This window comes from Scomber scombrus, chromosome 13 (assembly GCF_963691925.1).
Source record: "Scomber scombrus chromosome 13, fScoSco1.1, whole genome shotgun sequence".
NCBI classification, from domain to species: domain Eukaryota; kingdom Metazoa; phylum Chordata; class Actinopteri; order Scombriformes; family Scombridae; genus Scomber; species Scomber scombrus.
In genome coordinates, this window is record NC_084982.1 from 24,265,076 (window position 1) to 24,284,973 (window position 19,898).

Genomic DNA, 19,898 nt, shown 5'->3' on the forward strand with positions numbered 1-19,898 from the left:
TTTTTTAATATATTTTCATCAAACAAGTATAACTTTTTTTAAAGAAAACTTTAAGACCACTCTGGAAACAAATTAAGCTTCAATGAAACCAAATACATTTGAATATGAAAATATGTTCTGAAATGCTTTTTGAAGTGCACACCAACATTGGCGTTCAATTTCCATTGGTGGGCTGCGCACCAACAAAGCTGTACACCTTGTAGTCTGTCCAGTCCTGCGACCTGAAGGTAAAGCAAAGCAATGATGTGAATACAGAATGTACATCTTGCCACCTGACTGCGAATGTTCAGCATTCAGAGGACACGCTGCCTCACCACCAGAGCTGCCTTCCAACACCTGCAGCTTCAGACGCAGCTTCAAAAGGAAAAACATTGAAAGCAAAGGCAGGATGTTTGAAAGGAGCTTAACATCCTCAGTAAAGGAAATTTCCACTCTTGTAGGCTGCATTGTGTTTTTGGACACAGTCAAAAGAGACGGATGAAGCTGTTGGGATAATCTGACCCAACAGCAGCAAAATCCAAACTGAGAGTTATGCAGCAGGAATATCACATGCTAACGAGATTCAACACGCAGCGGAAGAAAGCAAAGGAAAGTTAACTGACTTTGACCTTAAAATAAGAGTCAAACCCAACTTAAGTTCGACGGCGGAAAATCAGGTTACACCACTCTGCCGGAGTTCTTTCCAATTCATCCAGTGTGTCGCGAGGGATCACAAGAAATAACAAAAGTTTCAGAAGGGAAAATGAAAGAGGCGACACAAGGGAGCAATCCATGATGGCACCAATGTGGGTGTCTGTGCATGTGTGTGTGTCAGGGAGATTAAAGATATGACATGGGGAAGTGATGCCAAATTCCACCTCTTCATCTTCTTTTACGAAGTTGTCCTCATGGGCCCTAGTAAGTTTAAAAATAGAGCTTGTCTAATGGAGAAGAGGGCCGAGGGGAAAGAGAAGAAGAGCGAAAGCGTGCAGAGACTACAGGAGCCCTCTATGGTAGGAGAATGCAATTTGAGATTGGCCAGATTGCTTTTTTTCTTTCCACCCCCCCCTTCTCCCCCATGGCCGCTCATGAGGCGTGATGAAGCCGCCATAAGCCTGACGCCAGTACCCACACCGCTGCCGCCAAGGAGTCGTCACACTCACAGCGCAAGAAAATCAGCACGATGGAATAAAAGAGGGACTCCAAAAAGATCAGCAGGGATTTGAGAGTGATAGATGAGAGCGAGGCAAGGGGAGTTGGGGAGGGAGTAGAAGAGGTTGGAGAATAGGCTGTAAGATTGAATGGATGAAGAAGACTGCTTCAGTCGGATTATGGCGGGATATGGCCGAATGTAAATGCACTCAGGTTGTGCGAGTCTGATTTCTCACGGTCATTTTGCTTTGTGAGAGGTGCATTGTTACGGGGCTTTGCTCCAGGTTTGCACGCCCTCTGAATGAACTGTATGGGTTTTAGACAAATACACAGTAGTTACATACAGGAGTCAGTCTCAGATTTTTTTAAAAAGCCATTAAATGCTTTCTTTTTCTGTCTTTTTCTGTCACTTTTAGGTGGAGAGGGCTCAGCTGAGGCAGGGCAGAAAGAAACGTCCACCTGCGACATTTGCCAGTTTGGGGCTGAGTGCGATGTGGACGCAGAAGATGTTTGGTGAGTTTGCACACACACAAAAAAAAGTCTATCAGCATGTTTGAAACTGTTGTCAAAACCTTGTGACACCAGTTGACTTACACAGCTGGACTCCCTTCTAACATTTCCATTCAAAAAATGCCCCCTGTATTTGTAATTTGAAGCATTTTAGTTAGTTTGAACACTCAGAATTCAGATTAGAAATCTTCTTTATACTGCACACACCCACCGCTCAACACCCACTGAGGTTTAGTGCATGGTTGACCATTTCATTTAACCTCAATTACTAGAGCGGAGCACAGAGAGAAAGGAGATTTTCGCTTATTCTGGAAATCCAATTACTATCCTTACAGGACTTGGCAATGTCAGGCCAAAAATGACTTCAACTCACACAGGGAAAACTAGTTCAGAGAGGAAATAACGTTTGTCATGAATTTAACCATTTCTTGCAGATGAGATGGATGCAGGTTATAAGCTCCTCCACTCGCATTAGCAAAGAGGCAGCACTAAAAACATCCTCGGGGGTACATAATAAACATGTGGGTCCAGAGCTCAATTAGATGGAACTGATGAACTGTTTTCCAGCAGCAGACAATATTGCAGCAATGTATTCGCACTCTACAGAATGAATTAATCTTAAATGAACCAACATTACTGTGGATTAGGGATGGTTAGATTCACCAATTTGCATCGGTGCACCAGCATAAAGGTCCACAGTATGTGATTGACCTGATTAAAGAATTGTGCACCGGAAACAATTTATGATGAACTCATGATGCATTGTTTCTAACATTCTCACATCAGTAAGATCCAGTATAACTAATTAGTAGAGACCCTATGCCTTTTCTTATTCAGAAATGTGGCCAATAATTTGATATTTAGATTGATTCGTCCCATCTAAAGGGTGCCACACTCTTTCATCTCCAATAGATTTCATGAGCATGCTACATGCTACAGCTAAGTAGTGGTACAACCATAGACTGTATATAAGAAATGGACGTAACATCCGTGACGTCACCAATTGGTTTGTGGACTGCTGGTCGGAGGCCAATAGTTTCGGATCTGAGCAGCACCATCTTGAAAATTTCAGGTGCATGCAAGGAAAAATAAAAACACAGATTCTACTTATATGGGCATCAGGAGGGGCAAAAGGACGGAGCGGGGGAGGTTGCGAGGGCTGGATCTACCACAGTCTACACCGGCAACCTGGTGATGCTAACCAAGTTAGCTGTTACGACTAACTATAACCACAAAATCCAGAGAAAACTGTCGGTGTGAAACAAGTTCACAGCTATTTCCTGCAGTCTATCTGTCCGCACTCCTGAACCTGTGAATCAATCAACATGTCAATCACGACGTAGCCACGCCCCCATGCATACCCTGCTTTATCGTCAAATACAAAATCAGGGAGGCCAAAATTTCACAAATGAACATCATACTGCATTGAAGAAGGCTTTAAACTAGCGATTGAGACCATAAACACATTTTGAAAACGTTTACTGAGGTTATAAATCAAGTGAGAAGTTGGTGAATTCTCCATTGACTTGTATAGAGACAGAAGTCCTTTTGACACCAAAATGGTCGCCCCCTGGTGGCCTTTTGATAGAATGCAGTTTTAAGTTACTTCCGCGTTGGCCTCATTTCAGAGGACCGGAACTCCCCGTCTGGGTACAACACCAAAATGTTTCAGGTGGAACTCTATATTCATTGTTCTGCACATAGAAGTAAGTGGATTATTGAACTCAGAGCGTAGGCATGTAAACTGGAGACAGAGAACACTACAATACAAAGGACTTGTGAAAAGACCTGTTTGTGAAAGATCCAAGTGTTTCTATATAGAGGTCAAAAGAGAAACAGCATAACTGAGATGTTTAAAGAGTTGCAGCACTAGAGAAACAAATATGTAACGTAAAAAAGGCATTTGTTTAGTTGATTTATGATTTGATGTATGATTAAGAAATAAAATCAAGCTCTCCGTACCATATTGAATTGCATGTATCAGTGGCAATACACCATGTTGCATCAGCCTCAGTGATGGAGATGCACACCCCTGCTGCAGATTAGAGCAAAACCAGGATCCGCTCATATCAGCAAAAGGAAGGAATACTTCTAATAAATCCCAGCTGCACCAGTAGAAATTACAATTGTCCTGAGAGAGTATGACTCCATCTAACTGCTTGATGTAATGGAAAGATAATGTACCCTGGTGTGCAATAACTGTAATGCCAAAGAGCGGCTTCATGATGCATTTCTGAGTATTGTTCCAAATACCAAACAGCTGGAGTCCACTTTTACTGATGCCACCCACCCATTCAAATGCACCTTAATATTCTACTACAACCCAGAAATGGTTTTAATGGTAATTATTTAATCCCCCAGAGGGAGAATTCATAAGGTCATAATGGCACAATAATACCATCAAAGTCCTGTACACATAAAACTAGAAAAACAAAAAAGAAGAAAATGGAAGCTCGAACATATGTAGCACAACCTGGAAGAAAGACAGTCATGCACATTTTCCACCCCACAATAAGAAGACAATGGACAAGAGAGAAGAGGCCATCTCAGTCAATAATGCATCTCGTTAAAAAAGCACATGACAAAAACAGACATATGAATATTTCAGTGCGCCTCATTGTAAAACGGAAACTACAAGTACTCTTTAATCTTTCAAAAGCCCCAAGGTGTTTTGATAAGAATGTTTCTGTTGAATAATCAGACAGGTAATTGCAACCCAACAGCAGGTAATTTTCATCAAACAGCAGCCAACCTCTGGTGTGGAGTACAGAAGGATCATGTTGATTAAAATGACAAGTTATTCCAATCAGGCAGCAGCTTATTTTAATCAAACAAACCGTCAGTCAATGAGCGGGGGAGAGATGACTATAATCAAAGACCAGGTGAAAGTGATGTGTTTATAATCATTCAATATTCATATTTTCATACAAATAATACAAAGCAATAAATAATGATGCTATTGTGTACATTTGTAGTCTCTGTATGAAGTCTTGTGATGCTTTAGGATGTGTGGAGCTAGTAGCCTGGTAGTCAAATCAGACTGAAATATTATTTAGTTTTTTAAGTCATTATTTGATCACACATTTTGTTTGTATTAGCTTTGATCTGCTGTTGTTTTTTTCATTTCGCCATAACCAACCAGCGGCAAGTGATATATTAATGTCTATCAAAGGAAATAATCATTTTAAGACTATTATTGGAAACAGGCTTTCTGATATGAACCTTCCATCTATTCCTGAAAGACAGTAAACAAGCCGACCTTCAAATGTCAAAGTAACAGAGTGTTACTAGGATCAGAAATTGTATTGTAATTACTGAGCTTCAAACAGTAATCCTTTACGCTACTCATCACTGAAAACTCATTATTGTGGCACATTATAAAGCAATATGATACTGCCCAACACTGTACCTTAGCATAAAAACTGGAAACAGCAAACCCAAAATCACTACTTGATGTTTTTTACACTTTGGTTTTTGTATGAATTAAACAAAGAAGATATAATGTGTCAATTGGTGAATCTAAGAGGTGCTGTTTGGCCGATTTGTTACCTTTAGGCAGAGCTAAGCCAGCTGTTTTATTCTCTTTCCAGTCTTTTTGCTAACCTAAGCTAATCAACTCCTGGCTCGAGCTTTATATTTAAAGTACAGACATGAGAGACAATTCAATCTATTCATCTAACTCCAAGTATATAAACTATCCCCTTAAGAGTAGGTGTTTCTTTCAGGATCAGACTACATGATCATTTTGCCTTTTCAAAGAGTCATTTGTTAGATTAGGCGATTATCATCAGAGCCATAAAGTCTTGCTGTAGCCTAGCCAACAGAGAGACTACGTTTTGGAACTCAAACAATCAGAGCTTGCTGTTTTTCTTTCATTGGGAGCATACTGTAGGTGATTAGTTAGCCACTAGAGAGTGACTTCACCGTTCCCCCTGACAGCACCAATAACACCATTCCTCTTTGGCTTTGGCGTGTTTATAGCTGTGGGCGTAAGAGTGTTCTTTGCTGCTAAGGGTCAATGTTACAGAAGACGTTGTAGAAGTTGTCAAACTAGGGGGAAAGAATGCAAAAAAAAATCTGTTATGCAAATGTTTCTGTTATTGTGCCGCATCCAATAAGCTGCATTAGTTGTCCTCCACTGTGACACATGGGATAAAACAAGCAATTGATTCAATTGCTCAATGCATATTTTTGTCCCCCCCCCCCACTCCCCTTACCACATCTGTCAGATTGGACCATTACCAGGCTGATATTTTGTAGTCCTCCCAGCATAAGTCCTTCTTGCAACACGTCTCTGTTTTCACGCTCAGGCAAAAGAAGATGATGTCCCTTTTTCTTGATCCTCCTCACAAAGCTCTAATTAGCGCAGTTGTTTTTCCCTTGAGGGAGAACAGCCGTCAGTGACCCAGGCACCAGCTGTATTTGAATCGCTGAAAAATCAGTCCAATTTAGAGGTACATGCGAGACTCAAAGAAAACCACGATGCAACGAATTAATTACTTGTGAAAAATGTAAACAAATCTGTAAGGCATCTGTAACTCCCGGTGGCAGCGACGATATCCTTTTCTGCCTCGTTGAAGAATAATCCATTAGTTTGTTCATCAGCACAATTATGACGAGACATTTTTAGATGTGATGATTTATATTTTTATTCAATTTGACAGCTTAGAAGAATGCACGCCAGTTATGATGAAGGGTTATTGTCATAATGTGCTTTGAAATGAGACTCTGACTTTCACTGAGCAGCTTGGTCAGGAGAAAATTGCTATCAAAGTCTAACCCCCCCGCCCCCCCACCCGAAAACACCACAGCCCTTTGATTCTATTTGCCATCATTTATGATTCACCATCTGGATTCAAATAAGCAGGAAAAAAGTGCTCAGTGATGTAATCAAAATACTTTATGTTAGTTGAATCTATTTTGGCTGCATTATACTTCATTTGACCCTGCTGTGGCAGAGAGCCTCGCTATCCTTACACCACCCCTCTGAAGCTCCTTGTCCTCTGGAGGCAGGCGGCAGGCAAAAAGACCAATTTACCCCTCAAAGATCAATAGAGTGTCACGAAAACCCATTTAGATCCATTTGTGGTGTAAAACTGTAATTACCCACAAAAACCCATGCTTTCAAACCCATCAATAGCATCCATCGGCGTTGATAGAATTAAGGCAGATAGTGAGCTAGTCATAGAGAGGTGCTGTAGGACACTTGCTGAGCTAACGCTGGGTTTTAGACTTCCCGAGAATAGAGCGAGGGGCTTTTCAATGCCGCCACTTGTGTCCTTATTGAAGCCTGTTCTGTGGAAGCAAAAGGGAAATTCAATGAAAAGCCAGACAGAGGAGAAGTCACAAGGTAACATGCAGGAGGGCGCCACAAGTCAACAGGAAGCCCACCACAAGCCTGGAGTGTGTGTGCGTGTGTGTGTTTGTATGTCTGTATGTGTGTGTGCATTCCCATGGCTTTCTCTGCCTCTCTATTCTCTCTTCTCTTTTTCCCTTTTCCTTCTGCTTTAAAAGGGACATGCTTATACTCATATTCATACTCATACTTTACTCATACTTTTAGAGGTTTTCTGTTACTTTTTACACTATTATGATATCAGACGTCTATGTTAAACATGCTCAAAGGTCCAAAACTTGAGGTGAAGATATGTTAAAATGCTCCCTGAAAATCGAAAACCTCAATGCATCATTCCACTTCCACTTCCTCATTGTGATGACATCGGATTGTTTGTCCATAAAGGGGGGAAAAAAGGGGGAAAAAAGTGAAATCCTACTACTGTTTGTTTATGCAGCCTCTCGAGCCGCATGGAGTCTGCCAAGAAGAAGCTTCCAGGAGCTAACCAATCAGTTTGGGCTCATTGGGAAGAGTACCTTAAAGAGACAGGAGCTATAACGACCTGTTTCAGACAGAGGCCGAATTGAGGGACTGCATAAAGAGCCAGTATAAGATAAATAAGGAGTTTTCTAGACTGTGAATCATGCAAAGACATTGCAGTTGAGCCCCAGACCTGGAAATGTTCACGACACGTCCCCTTTAACGTTGCTGATTTGTTCTCTCTGTCACTGTGTGTTTCTGTCTCTCTTCCTCTGTCTGTCTGTTTGCCTCTGCCTCTCAGTTTTTTTTCAAAAGGATTACAGTGAAATTTGAGGCTAAGGATTATGAAAATCAATGCTATGTTCAGTTGCAATAAGTTTGCTGCTAGGGATTTGTATACAACATGTGGCAGTCAGTGGATATGGTGGCCTCAGCTGTTGTGTTTGTGTGTGTGTGTGAGAGAGTGGCCTTTTCAGTTGGGAGACAGCAGACAGTCTGGGGGGAGCAAGGGGCTTTGAAGGAAATAATCGCAGGGAGCTAATCAATACAACACATCCTCCTAAGAAAGTACGCACCTCACTCACACATGTCATACACACTCAGACGTGTACACACGTTCACACACACAATGCTACATTGAATGTAACACTACTTTATCCCTGTGTACCTCTCAGTAGAGTGTGTGAAGGAATGATTTGGCTGGTGAGATAGAAAACGAGGAACAGACGAGGTTCGTCACATGACACTCGCTGTCTCTTGCATGTATATGACTGTGCACGCCTGTCTGCGGGTGTCCGGGTGTGTGTGCGAGTAGCATTAGGATGTGTTGACGCACTGCAGTCTAGTAGTATAGTGCCTATTGTGGAGAAAGTGAGAGGCCTCATTAAAAATGTATAGAGCCCAGACATCAGCCAGCGACCAACAGCGGCCTCTCGGGAGGGCTGAGACTCTGAAAGCTCCTCTGCAATGGGAGAACTGAGGAGGAGTAGAGTGCATGTATACATTTACTGTACATGTGTGCAGTGTTTTGGGGGGGGGGGTTGTGCGGTAATTTCCTTTTTAGCTCAGAAGTTCTGAAGATTTTGCTTTGATTAGTTTTACAGAATTTTACTTGCTGCCTCCTTTCATCCTTAAACTATTCATTTAGATACTTTTCATGATAATGCACACACTCTAATTGCAAGTCCTAATCTTGTCTTGAGGGTAGCTTTTGAAAAATGATAGTGTGTTTTATCATTTTTAAAGGCATATATAAAATATATTCCAGATATCACGGTATCTATTCGTGCAGATAATTTAGCTTTTATCTGCTGAGGTTTTTGAGACGTCTACTTGTGGAATATCTGGATTCACCCCGATAGAAGTATTTGTATCCTTCTCAAACAATTTCGCACTCATGAAGATCTATGATCTGATGTAAAAACAACAAAGGTAAATTTATAACACTGTGATTCACTGCGATTTGCCTGTGATTCAATAGGATTTGATTGTATCTCTCATTCAAGAAATATGTGTAGTTTTGACTGTAAGTAGCTAAAAGAAATCATTATTTTCTCAATTATTATTTCAAATACTGCCACACCAACATTTACTAACACATGCAGGGAAACATAAGCCAAGTGGGATGCATTTTTAATTGAAACTTTTTTTTACCTCTGTTTCCAGGACAGTGTTATCCATCCAAATAGGGTCATTTAAACAATACTATACAAGAGAGCATGTCCTTCTAATTAAATAAAAAAAGAAAAAACACTCAGGTCTTCAATAATTGGAACCAACTGGGACGAGTTAGGGGCCGATGTGGAGTAGCATTAGCTGCTGTCAGCGCACATTAAATGAGGAGAAAGATGTATATTGCTGGATATTTTGAAGTCTGCAGATTTAATGTGAATATTTCAGGCAGTATTGTACATGAGTCTTAAATTTCTGTCAGTGTCGGAAAACGTAGCCAGCAAGAGAGCCACACACCAGAGGCACAATAGCTCAGAGACAGTGTGTGTGTGTGTGTGTGTGTGTGTGTGTGTGTGTGTGTGTGTGTGTGTGTGTGTGTGTGTGTGTGTGTGTGTGTGTGTCTGTGTGTGTGTTTGTGTGTGTGTGTGTGTGTGTGTGTGTGTGTGTGTGTGTGTGTGTGTGTGTGTGTGTGTGTGTGTGTGTGTGTGTGTGTGTGTGTGTGTGTGTGTTAAAAAAGATCAGTTATTGAGAGATATATCAACTGTTGCCACAAAGAATTATGTCACATAAGAGTGTGTGTGTCGGATATGTGGTCGCACATCTGTGACTCTTATATCTTGTCTTAAATTTTACACCCCTAAGTGGAAGAAGGTGGAAATTCATGCATGGTGCTCACAGCATTGAAAAATGAAACAGTATCCTCATCACTCTGGATGATACACAGAAGATGTTGTTGACAGTTTGCTTAGGGACATTTTCTGCATTTCCAAATGAAAACTGTTGACAGTGAAGTCTCTAGGTGGATATCTTAACTTAAAACTCTTCAACTCAATCTCAATACCTACAGATTGTCTACAGGTTACAGAAAGAAAATGTTTTTCTTTTCATTCAAAAATATCAAACTGACCCTTTAAATCAGGGTGTTGCAGTTTCATTATGTAAACCTCTGCAGTGGCAGGCCATTCATACCTTCAGTGCCATATGGGATTTCCGATACTGTGCGCCGTTTTACAGCTGAATCTCTAATGCATAACGAAGCCTTTCTTCACATCACTCTTATTTTGCTGATCCATCATTACAACAGTAGCTGTTACTGCCAACTTTTCTTCTCAGCAGTACGAATCATCAGGGCTGATTGTGAAGGTGTCTGCCTGAGTATGTGTGTGTCTTGGTCTGTGTGTGTGTGTGTGTGTGTGTGTGTGTCTCGGTCTGTGTGTGTGTGTGTGTGTGTCCCGGTCTGTGTGCGTGTGTTTCGGGGAGGGGGCATGGGCATATGTGTTGGCGGGTGCTCAGACTGTAAGACAGCTGAATGCCTGTGCTTTACAGGGAGGTTGGCACTAGGGGAAGATGAAAAGACCGGGAGAATAATGACAGATTTATAATTACAGAATCTAGCGTTCAGTGCTACTCAGCAGTGACTGTCTTGGGGAAGGCAATCTGGGTATAATTTCTGCTGATCAGGCCTGCCACACACTTGATCACACACTACACGTATACCCAGATACACACATACATACTTATGTGCACTTGCACTCAGGTGCTCTCTGTCTCTCTTCCCCATTTGTGGAGATTTCACACATGCAAAAGGAACCATAGCAGACACACACACAAACGCTGCATGTCTCACACTCAGATTTCATCAAAAGTGTGGTGCAACAGCAAATTGCTCTGTTAATTGGCTCGAGCTAAAAGCATCAAGGAAGTGCTTGATTCTCACAGAAATGAATACATAACGGTCACACAAAAAAACACCATAAATATCAGCTTCAGGGAAGGAAGTGACTGATTCAATATACAGAGAACACGAAATATGACTAATTAAAAAGTATTATGGATGTTGTAAAGTTCCAAAGTCCAACTCAACAAAGTAATATTTGAATTCTTTAGTGAGGCTTATTGAACTTCAGTGGTACTTTTCTCTCTCCAATACCGCAGCTTTATCCGAGCTCTTATAGTTTCATGGTTTTTCCAAATACGGTGCGACAGTGAACCAAGAGCGACCCCTAATGGACAAAATAAAACTATCAAATTACAACATGAGAAACATCACGTGACTTATAAGTCATAAACATTACAGATGTTAGCGACAAAATACAGCACGTAAAAAGCTTTTAATTTACCTTTTATATGAACAAACTGCATTTAACGTAATCATCTGTTGTGAGGAGTAAATGCATCAATTCTAAGATAATCGGACTATTAGTGATAAAAACTTGTAGAAATAACAGAATCACTGCAGTTTACATTGTTTTGCTTAAATGTGACAGTGATACATTAGACAAGAGTCTGAAGAGTTACAGCTTATTCTATTGTACGGGTGAGGGTTAGGGCTACCAGTACCAGTACAGTATGTACCAATACATATTTATAGCTAGGTACAGGGGAACAAGATGTGAAGTTATGGATACAGGATACAGTATGACAAAACTGTTCTTTATGAGATCTGTATGTTTCAGGGAACATGGAGTGATGTCTTCTGCCGCACTTGATAAATCTGATGTGATGTTATTTCAAAATGATGTTTTTACCAACATATTACCAGCAAATGCAAACTACATTGTTACTTTATCATTTTGTGTTACTTAAATAACTATGCAGATATCTGTGCGTTTACTTTAAAAACAAAGGTCCAGGTGACAGTTTGTTTTCATGGATACTATCGGCAGTCATTCACCTCACAAGCAAACTTCATTACTGGATGCTCATTTATGGCCTCATCAGCTGCGGAAGTCATCGCATCATTTTTCCTGAATGGTCCAGATTTTTTGCTTAGCAGAACCTGTTCTATTAGGAACCGGGCACCCGTATAATCTACATTGACCTTTTTCTTCAGTGTGTTTCAGTAATCACTGCAATAAAAAAAGCTTATAAGTTACTATTTTCCATTTAGGTTATTTCATTGTTATCCAAAAAAATATATTCATATCTCTGGACTTCAGAGTGTTGGATGTTCATGTTACTATTTCCTCTGCAACACTAAAATGTACAGCTTTGTTATCTACAATTCTTTCATTAGTAATTGCTTCCTGCCATTGTAATGGTACATAATTTGTCAATCAAGCCCTCTGTGCAGCCTGTCTCTTTTTGCAAAGTTAAATCTATTTGCTATTGTGACAAATTGAATGTGCCAAAACCCAATTTTGAACAGGATTACTATGCATGGTCCAACATCCTGGCTGAGTGCAAGCTTGACTGTTTTTTTGGGGGGGGGGGTTTTGTCTCATTTTTAATCCCTGAATGAATTTGGGTCTGTATCTCCCGCAGTCAAACACACAGTTTATTTTGCTTATAAAGATGCTGTCATTTTCCTAAATATTTCAGAACTCATTTATTTTGCAATTTGACACGGGTGTTAGGAGGTTTATTTTCATAGAAAGAACTGTTCTGTAATATGACGTCTTGTTTTGCAGGTGTGTTTGCAACATTGACTGTTCCCACATCAGCTTCAACCCAGTGTGTGCCTCAGATGGCCGTTCCTATGACAACCCCTGCCAGGTGAAGGAGGCATCCTGTCAGAAGCAGGAACGCATCGAGGTCAAGTACCTGGGCCACTGCCAAGGTTAGACACAAGTCAAACAGTATATATCACATTATCACATATTATATTCTTATCCTGTGAGCTTTGGTAGTTGAAGTGCTCCAGGTCGGATTAAACAAACTCTCTTAACTGCACAGACTTGACATAAAGTGCATGCTTGAGCCTGATGAATGACATCTGTTCATGAGTAGGTGTGAGATGTGATCCATTTCTGTAATCAGTGCCCTTAATATTGTCATTTAAGTTGACTTGTTCTTCTCCATTCGTGGACACATTTAATTCACAGAAATGTTAACAAAGAGTAAAAAGAAGAATTTCAGTCCTGCTGTCAGAAATCAGCACAGAAAAACATCACGAATTAAGGAGTGTCAGTCGTAGGGGACCTGAAACAATTTTGAAAATAATAGAGCTGCCAACGGCATGTCATCATAGTAGCACTGTACTGTGACCGAAATAAAGAGGGAATGCTTTGACATGAAGTTCGATGATGATGGGAGGTGCTCAAGGAGAATATTATCGCCTATAGGTGAAGTTACAGTTACAACAGAAGATGATAGTGGACCTGCAGGAATACCCTGAGGCAGCGGTCAGTATGGGAGTTTTTTTGTAGCAGCTACTGAAATGAAGAAGCTGCTCTGTCGACATATAAAAATCAAAATCAGATGCAATCAGATCATGGCATTATAATTCTTGACTCAAAACAAGTGTAAGGAAATTAAGGCAGACGTATGTTCAAGACTCTATAGAACCCTGTCCTAGATAGTGTTAAAGAGTCATTTCTAAGTAGTTGGCGAATGCCACAAATTTCAAATTTGACTGAGAGCCTCTCTCAGTACCAAGTACACAAATTTGGACTTGGCAAGGTGGATGCAAAACAAACATCTGAGGACGGCAGGACGTCAGCTGCGACAGCTGCGTTCTTGCTGACAACAGCATCTTCAACACACCTACCTGACTATATTGTGACCAAATAATCTCAACTCCAAGCTCCACTAACACTTTCTTTTCTCACAAAAAAATGTTATTCAGTCTGTAATGTAGCTGTAATAAAAAAAAAAAACTGTTATGTAGCTTAATAAAATCAAACAATGTAGACTGATCTGTTCATTTTAATACATTTATATTAATTGAAATGTGATGATATCTGTACATATAGAACCCCAGAGGCAGCGCTGTTATTCTGTTCAGTAAAAATAATGAAGCTTCATTTTAAATTCAAACAAACTAATATAGCAGCTAGTTGTTAGATTTAATCTGTGAGACCAACATTTATCTTCCAAAAGGAACAATTTCAAATATTTCAAATATCAAAATGCTACAGAGACATTAGAGCCAGATGTAAATCACCAAAGAGCTGCACAAATCAGTTCATCAGATCATGTTCTTCGCTGGATGATGACGGGCGTTGATCATGTCAAAAGTCGGACTGCAAGCAGGTGAGATGAGCGGCCCGTCTCATTCAGCGAGCAGCTCTGAAACAGCAAATTTCCAAATAGGTGTTATTTAGATAAACTGACCACATATTGAGAATTGAAATGGTTTATTAAAACTTAATAAAATGACACATTAACAGTCCTACAATGAAAATTACGACAGCATTTGGCCTGGCTCAAAATTTCCACCATCGCTGCCAGTTGGGGCAAAATGCATTCCAGGATACTTGGCAGTCTCAAGCTTAGGCAGCCTTCATCCGACCAATGATGCAGCATCATCACACAGTCAGTGAATCACTCAGTCATTCAATCAGTCAGTCAGTCAGTCAGTCACGGACATTCACATTTATAGCGCCGGCCCCATTTTTGCGATCCAGCCAAAAACAAATGTGTTCATACAAGTGTTTTTTGCATGAGGCTTATGAACTGTGAAAGACACAGACACACCTTCACATGCACAGCGGAAACTGTCAATCTCTCTGTCTGGGCAGGTGTTCACTTCAAGGTGAAGTGAGGCCATGAGGGAAAATGAGGCAGCTTGCAGAGCTAAATACAGACAACATGAATTCATGTGTCGCTCCAGCTCCAGCTTCAACCACATTTAGTAATTGCAGATATTTTTACTATAATCATATTTTGGCATTGTGTGCAGAGATAATCCTCAAACTCCCACATAGCCTTCCCTGCTATGTATATTGATACTTTTACTGAATGGTAATCCCTTCTTTTTAGTGTAGTATCTATTATTTGGATTCAGTATTTGTTTCTTACTGTTCCAGGGATAAAGTTGTTTTATTAATCTGTGTGGTTAAGTCCCTAAAGTGAGTCATTATTAATCCATGTGGGAGAAGACAAAGTCACTTAATAATTCTCCTTTTGAATGTTTTTATATTTTCTTTTCTTTGTGGTATGATCCAACGACTTTTTAATTTCTCCTCATGTTGATTCGCTTTAGCCTTGGCGTTACGCAACTGCTAAATCTGACTGAAACTGCCATTGGGTGGAAATAAAGGCAAAAAAACTTTTCCACATTCAGAGTTCAGACGGGAGCTCAAATCTCAATTGTTAGCAGCTTTTATTGTGTGTGAGTACATTTGCAAGCATTTCGACTGGTTCTGTATCCTCTGGGGACAATTGGGGGCAATTGATTGAGATGTGAGAACCAAGATGAAGGCTTTGAGAAGTGATGCGGGGTAAAGCAATCAGGGGGGCTAACCAGCTCTGCAGCACAAATAGAAATCTGTATTCCCCCATGTTACACCCTTTTGGGTCAGAATACCCTGATCGATCTGATCAAGCTTCCATTTCAAGTAGTGAGAGAAACAAATGTCATGAATTCTGTCATGAAACTGGGGGATTTACACTTCTGGAAAAAGTAAAACTCATATTAGCAAGGATTCAAAGTGACACCTTGACATTTAGATTGCTGGTTTATAATATTTCCCCATGTGTCACCTGTCATATTATTAGGAAATAACTCTACATTTCTTTTTTCTTCTTCTTTTTCTATAAAATGTCCGGCTTGCTACAGTCACTCATACCAGTCTCAAGCAATAAAAATGACTGATAACCTTCTTATGTTGAAGGTTGTTTTTTGTCTTCATTTATTTCACCAGCTCCACCACTTAACCACATCAATGTTGCGTAATTGAAACCTCAAGTTATCATCAATGAGTGGAGCTAGAAAAACGTCAAAGGAAAAAAGAACGAAAAAGAAAACATTTTCATTGTGTTATTCTGTTTCTTTTTTTGTGGTATTTTCCCTCTAAGCACTCTTAAAATGAATTTAATATTTTTATTTGATTTTTCTTAAGTGGATGCCATAAACACAAGACCTCCCCTGAAATGCTGCTTTGTTTTTCTTATTTTATTGTGCCTCTGGTATTCTAAGAGTAAATAAACAAATGAAATAAGTAAATAAATAAAAAATAAATAAATAAATTCCAGATCCCAGCACATTTCTTGCCACGGTTCTTGCATCATGACCTGAGAAATACTTCCATAGACTCCATTTGAGGGAGTAAAATTCACTGACCAGTGAAATACAATTGTTATAATAAAAGTACAATGACTGGAAAGACATTTTGTCTCCAGCATTGTGAAAACAGGAATTCAATGCAACATCAGTAAGGTGAGCAAAAAGTACTATTCCTTCTGATCTTTTCTCCTCGACTCTCCTCTTTTCTAACTTATCTTCAGTATAATACATTAGGGGAGATGGGTTCGTGACGTTGGAAGAGAGTTGTTCACATTTTGCACACATTTACTAGACAAGTGCACTAAACCCTTTGTTGAAACGATAATTCATACCCGCTCTGGCATCAGCTTGACTGTGTAACTCCTCATGGAGAGGGTTACAGCTTTTGGAGAGGCTTTACTGACCTGACATCAGTTTTAATGTGTCTATGTGGCCTTTCCAGGCGACATCATATCCGGGAACAAAGGCGGAGGAGATGGACACTTTGCACGGACCGACATCACAGGTGATTGCATGTGTGCTGGTGGCGGATGACAAATTAAGTTTAGCGAAAGATCAGACAGGAAGACCATCTTTTTTTGCACACTCACGTCTATAGTTTTATTTCTTATCCCTCACTCATTCCGATCCTTCTCACCGCTCATACTGATCTCTCTCAAAGCTCATAATTTCCTTGCTGTCATTTCTCGGGCATCAATTAAGACGTCATCTGTTCACATCACCTGGTCACATCTAACCAATAGCACGATGACACACCGTCTTTTTAAATGTTTTCTCGGCGTCCCACCACCTCCCCATCACCGCCCAGTCTTCACAGATTCATCAGTGCGTCACTTCATCAACCTCATCACCCCGATCAGTCTCAGCAGAAGTCAGATTGAAGTCGATTGTCGTCAACCCAACCGGTCGAGGCAGATGGCCGCCCACTTAGAGTCCGGTTCTGCCTGAGGTTTCTTCCCGTTAAAGGGGAGTTTTTCCTTGCCGCTGTCGCCAAGAGCTTGCTCATGTGGGAATGTTGGGTCTCTTTAAATTAAATTAAAGAGTATGGTCTAGACGTGGTCTGTGTGAAAAGTGCCTTGAGATGACTTTTGTTGTGTTTGGCGCTATATAAAGATTGCTGTTCAGGATTGACGTCCTTCGATTCAAATCTCCAAGCGCCAAAGACTTTTGACAATACTAATCATCAATATCATCTGTATAATAAACAAATAAACAACTTTACTTAATTCTCTGGTCTCTTTTGATTAAAATAACATGTGCCACCACTCAAATATGAATCAGTCTCCAGCTGTGACTCAATTCTGTTCAGTTCTTTTTGTCTATCGCTCTCAGACCTCCTCTCCTCAGATCCTCTCTCCAAATCCATTTCCATCCTGCATTTTTTTTATTGTTGTACCTTTTAGTATCCATCGTGCCCTCTCTTATTCAGTCTGCATCTTTATTTTACAATACATATATACACAGGCGACCACGAGCATGTGTGCATTCATGCGTATTTACGGCTTTTGTGTATCTGTGTGTGTTTACCTTTTGTAGAGGACACAGATGACCCGAGGAATGGGTTGGCCCGCGGCCTGTACATCCCCTGTCCAGATCACTACAAAAACTACTGCGTCCATGGAGAGTGTCAATACCCCAGTATTCTGGCCCAGCCCTCCTGCAGGTACACACACACACACACACACACACACACACACACACACACACACACACACACACACATGTTCCAGTATTTGTGAGGACCAGTGGTGGCTGGTTATTTACCCGGGTGAAGCTACAGGGACTGAGGGCTTTCTGCTTTTCTGCTTTCAGCTGTTTTTTTTGTTGTTGTGATATAGCGCCATATCACAACAATCTTTATATAGCACCACATCACAACAAAACGAAACTATAAAAGACTGATAAATTTGCACATCAATTTCATAAAAAGCAGATACACTCCATCCCACAGCTCAGCTTTGCTACTTAGCTGTCTGTTAACCAATCAGAAATATTCTCTGGAAAACACTTTTAAATTTAAACATTAACAATTCAACATTAATCCTGAATTTAAATGAATGTCTTTATTTCATAAGCACAATGCAAATATTGTCTTAACTTGCTCATCATATTCTGCTTAAAATTCGACCACTCTTGTGACAGTTAAGCAATGCAAATATGCAGCAGTGCGAGAAGAAGTGTCTATCATGTCATCTTGCTATTTACAACTCCTTTTTTGTCACATTGTCACCATCTGCTAGACTGGCACAGTGAAGCTAATATTGGCTAATATTGTGTTAATGGCTATATGTAGGCACAGTGCCAGTCAAAGTTTGGACATACTTTCTCAATCAGGAGAATTTGGTGTGTCTAAACTTTGTGGTACTGTATGTGTCCTACGGCCGCCACACTACAGATAGAAAGTAAGTAGTAAACAGGAAGAAGCTGAGTAAAGTCATACCTCAAATTTCCAGAATGTTTCCCCCTCGTTTGATAATATAAATATTAGACTGAACGTAATACAGTATTTCATCCACTGAGTGGAATAAAGTGGCTGAAAGTCTATGCTTCTCTTACAATATAATCAGCAATTGTTGATACCACCAATTATTCTTGAATCCTATTATTTTAGTTTAGGGCACTGTCTTCTGCGCTCTTTTTACATTCATTTACTTGTCTTAAATGGAGGCGAGATCAAGAGGAACTAGTGTTGAACTGTGTATTTCGTGGCTAGGAGGACCCCCATTAGGAAAGAGAATAGAAACAGATTCATTTGTGTGATTAATTTCAGTAATATCAAAATGCTTGAAAAATAAAAAGTAGTTCATATGCACAAATATTTAATGGTGATTTATTAAGCTCGCTGACTCTGAAATAAGCTTTGTTGCTGGTATGACGTTCCACATGCCGTCCGCCACTGGTGAGGCCTGTGGTGATATAGCGAGAACATTTTAACATAATTTAACAATCAACACCACAATATTGGAGGACAAGGGATGACATTCCACCTTAAAGTTAGATAACTAAACCCAGTTTCTAACTATGTAATATTTACATATAAATACACCCTGAGTTGAATTATTGATTATTAAATCATAAGAAATTGAATGGATTTTAAATAGCAAGCAATCAATAAGAGCATTTTAATATCAGCTATTTAAGGGCTACAGTGCATTGATTCTTCTCTAACAATAAATTCAAACGTATTTATGAGCTATTATTGGCTGCAGTGTTTTCAGTAACTGACTGCTTTATGGGTATAGACACAGCCTGCCTAAAGCAAGTGGATTCAGACTACTTCTGTCTTTTCATGACAAATTTTAATGATATCCTCCCTGCCTCTGCATCCTTAATCTGTGGACACCAAACGAAAGTGGTGTAATGTAAGATGGCTAATCAGTTGTAAAATTTAGCAATTGCTAGGCGAGTGCTGGAGCCCATTTATTTTGTAATCAGGCTTGTTTATCTTGTGTAATCTTGTGCTGAGAAGGGGGAAGTGTTTGAGATCCCTGCTGCTGCTATTGACCAGTCAAATATGCTGCGCTGCTTCAAATTAATCCCATGTTGGATTTCTCACTTCTTAATGAGGATGTTGGTTTTTCCTTCCCCGCACATTATGATCTTGTTTTACGAAATACAATTTGATTTTGGTGGTGATCGCATCTTAAGAACCCACACTTTGTAGCTCTATGATGTGCCTGCCAGTTACAGGGCTTGGCTGTAAACAATCAAATGAGCTGTTGTGAACATAATTGATGATTGATACCTTTGAGGGTGTCATCAGTGGCTTCCCAGAAGCTATGGCAGTTCAGCAGCCAAATAAGAGTGTGTAACTCCAAAAAC

General features: G+C 40.1%; 1 protein-coding gene across 2 annotated transcripts in view; it reads left to right on the forward strand.

Annotated features, from left to right (window-relative positions):
- tmeff2a (transmembrane protein with EGF-like and two follistatin-like domains 2a) overlaps window positions 1-19,898 on the forward strand; it is a 120,075-nt gene that overhangs the window by 92,802 nt on the left and 7,375 nt on the right. Inside the window, exons 5-8 of one of the 2 annotated variants that reach the window (XM_062431152.1) lie at window positions 1,548-1,644; window positions 12,538-12,686; window positions 16,519-16,581; window positions 17,613-17,739. In XM_062431152.1, the coding sequence (XP_062287136.1) occupies window positions 1,548-1,644; window positions 12,538-12,686; window positions 16,519-16,581; window positions 17,613-17,739 (436 nt within the window). The remainder of the gene's footprint in view (window positions 1-1,547; window positions 1,645-12,537; window positions 12,687-16,518; window positions 16,582-17,612; window positions 17,740-19,898) is intronic. The other variant, XM_062431153.1, reaches the window with a different exon arrangement.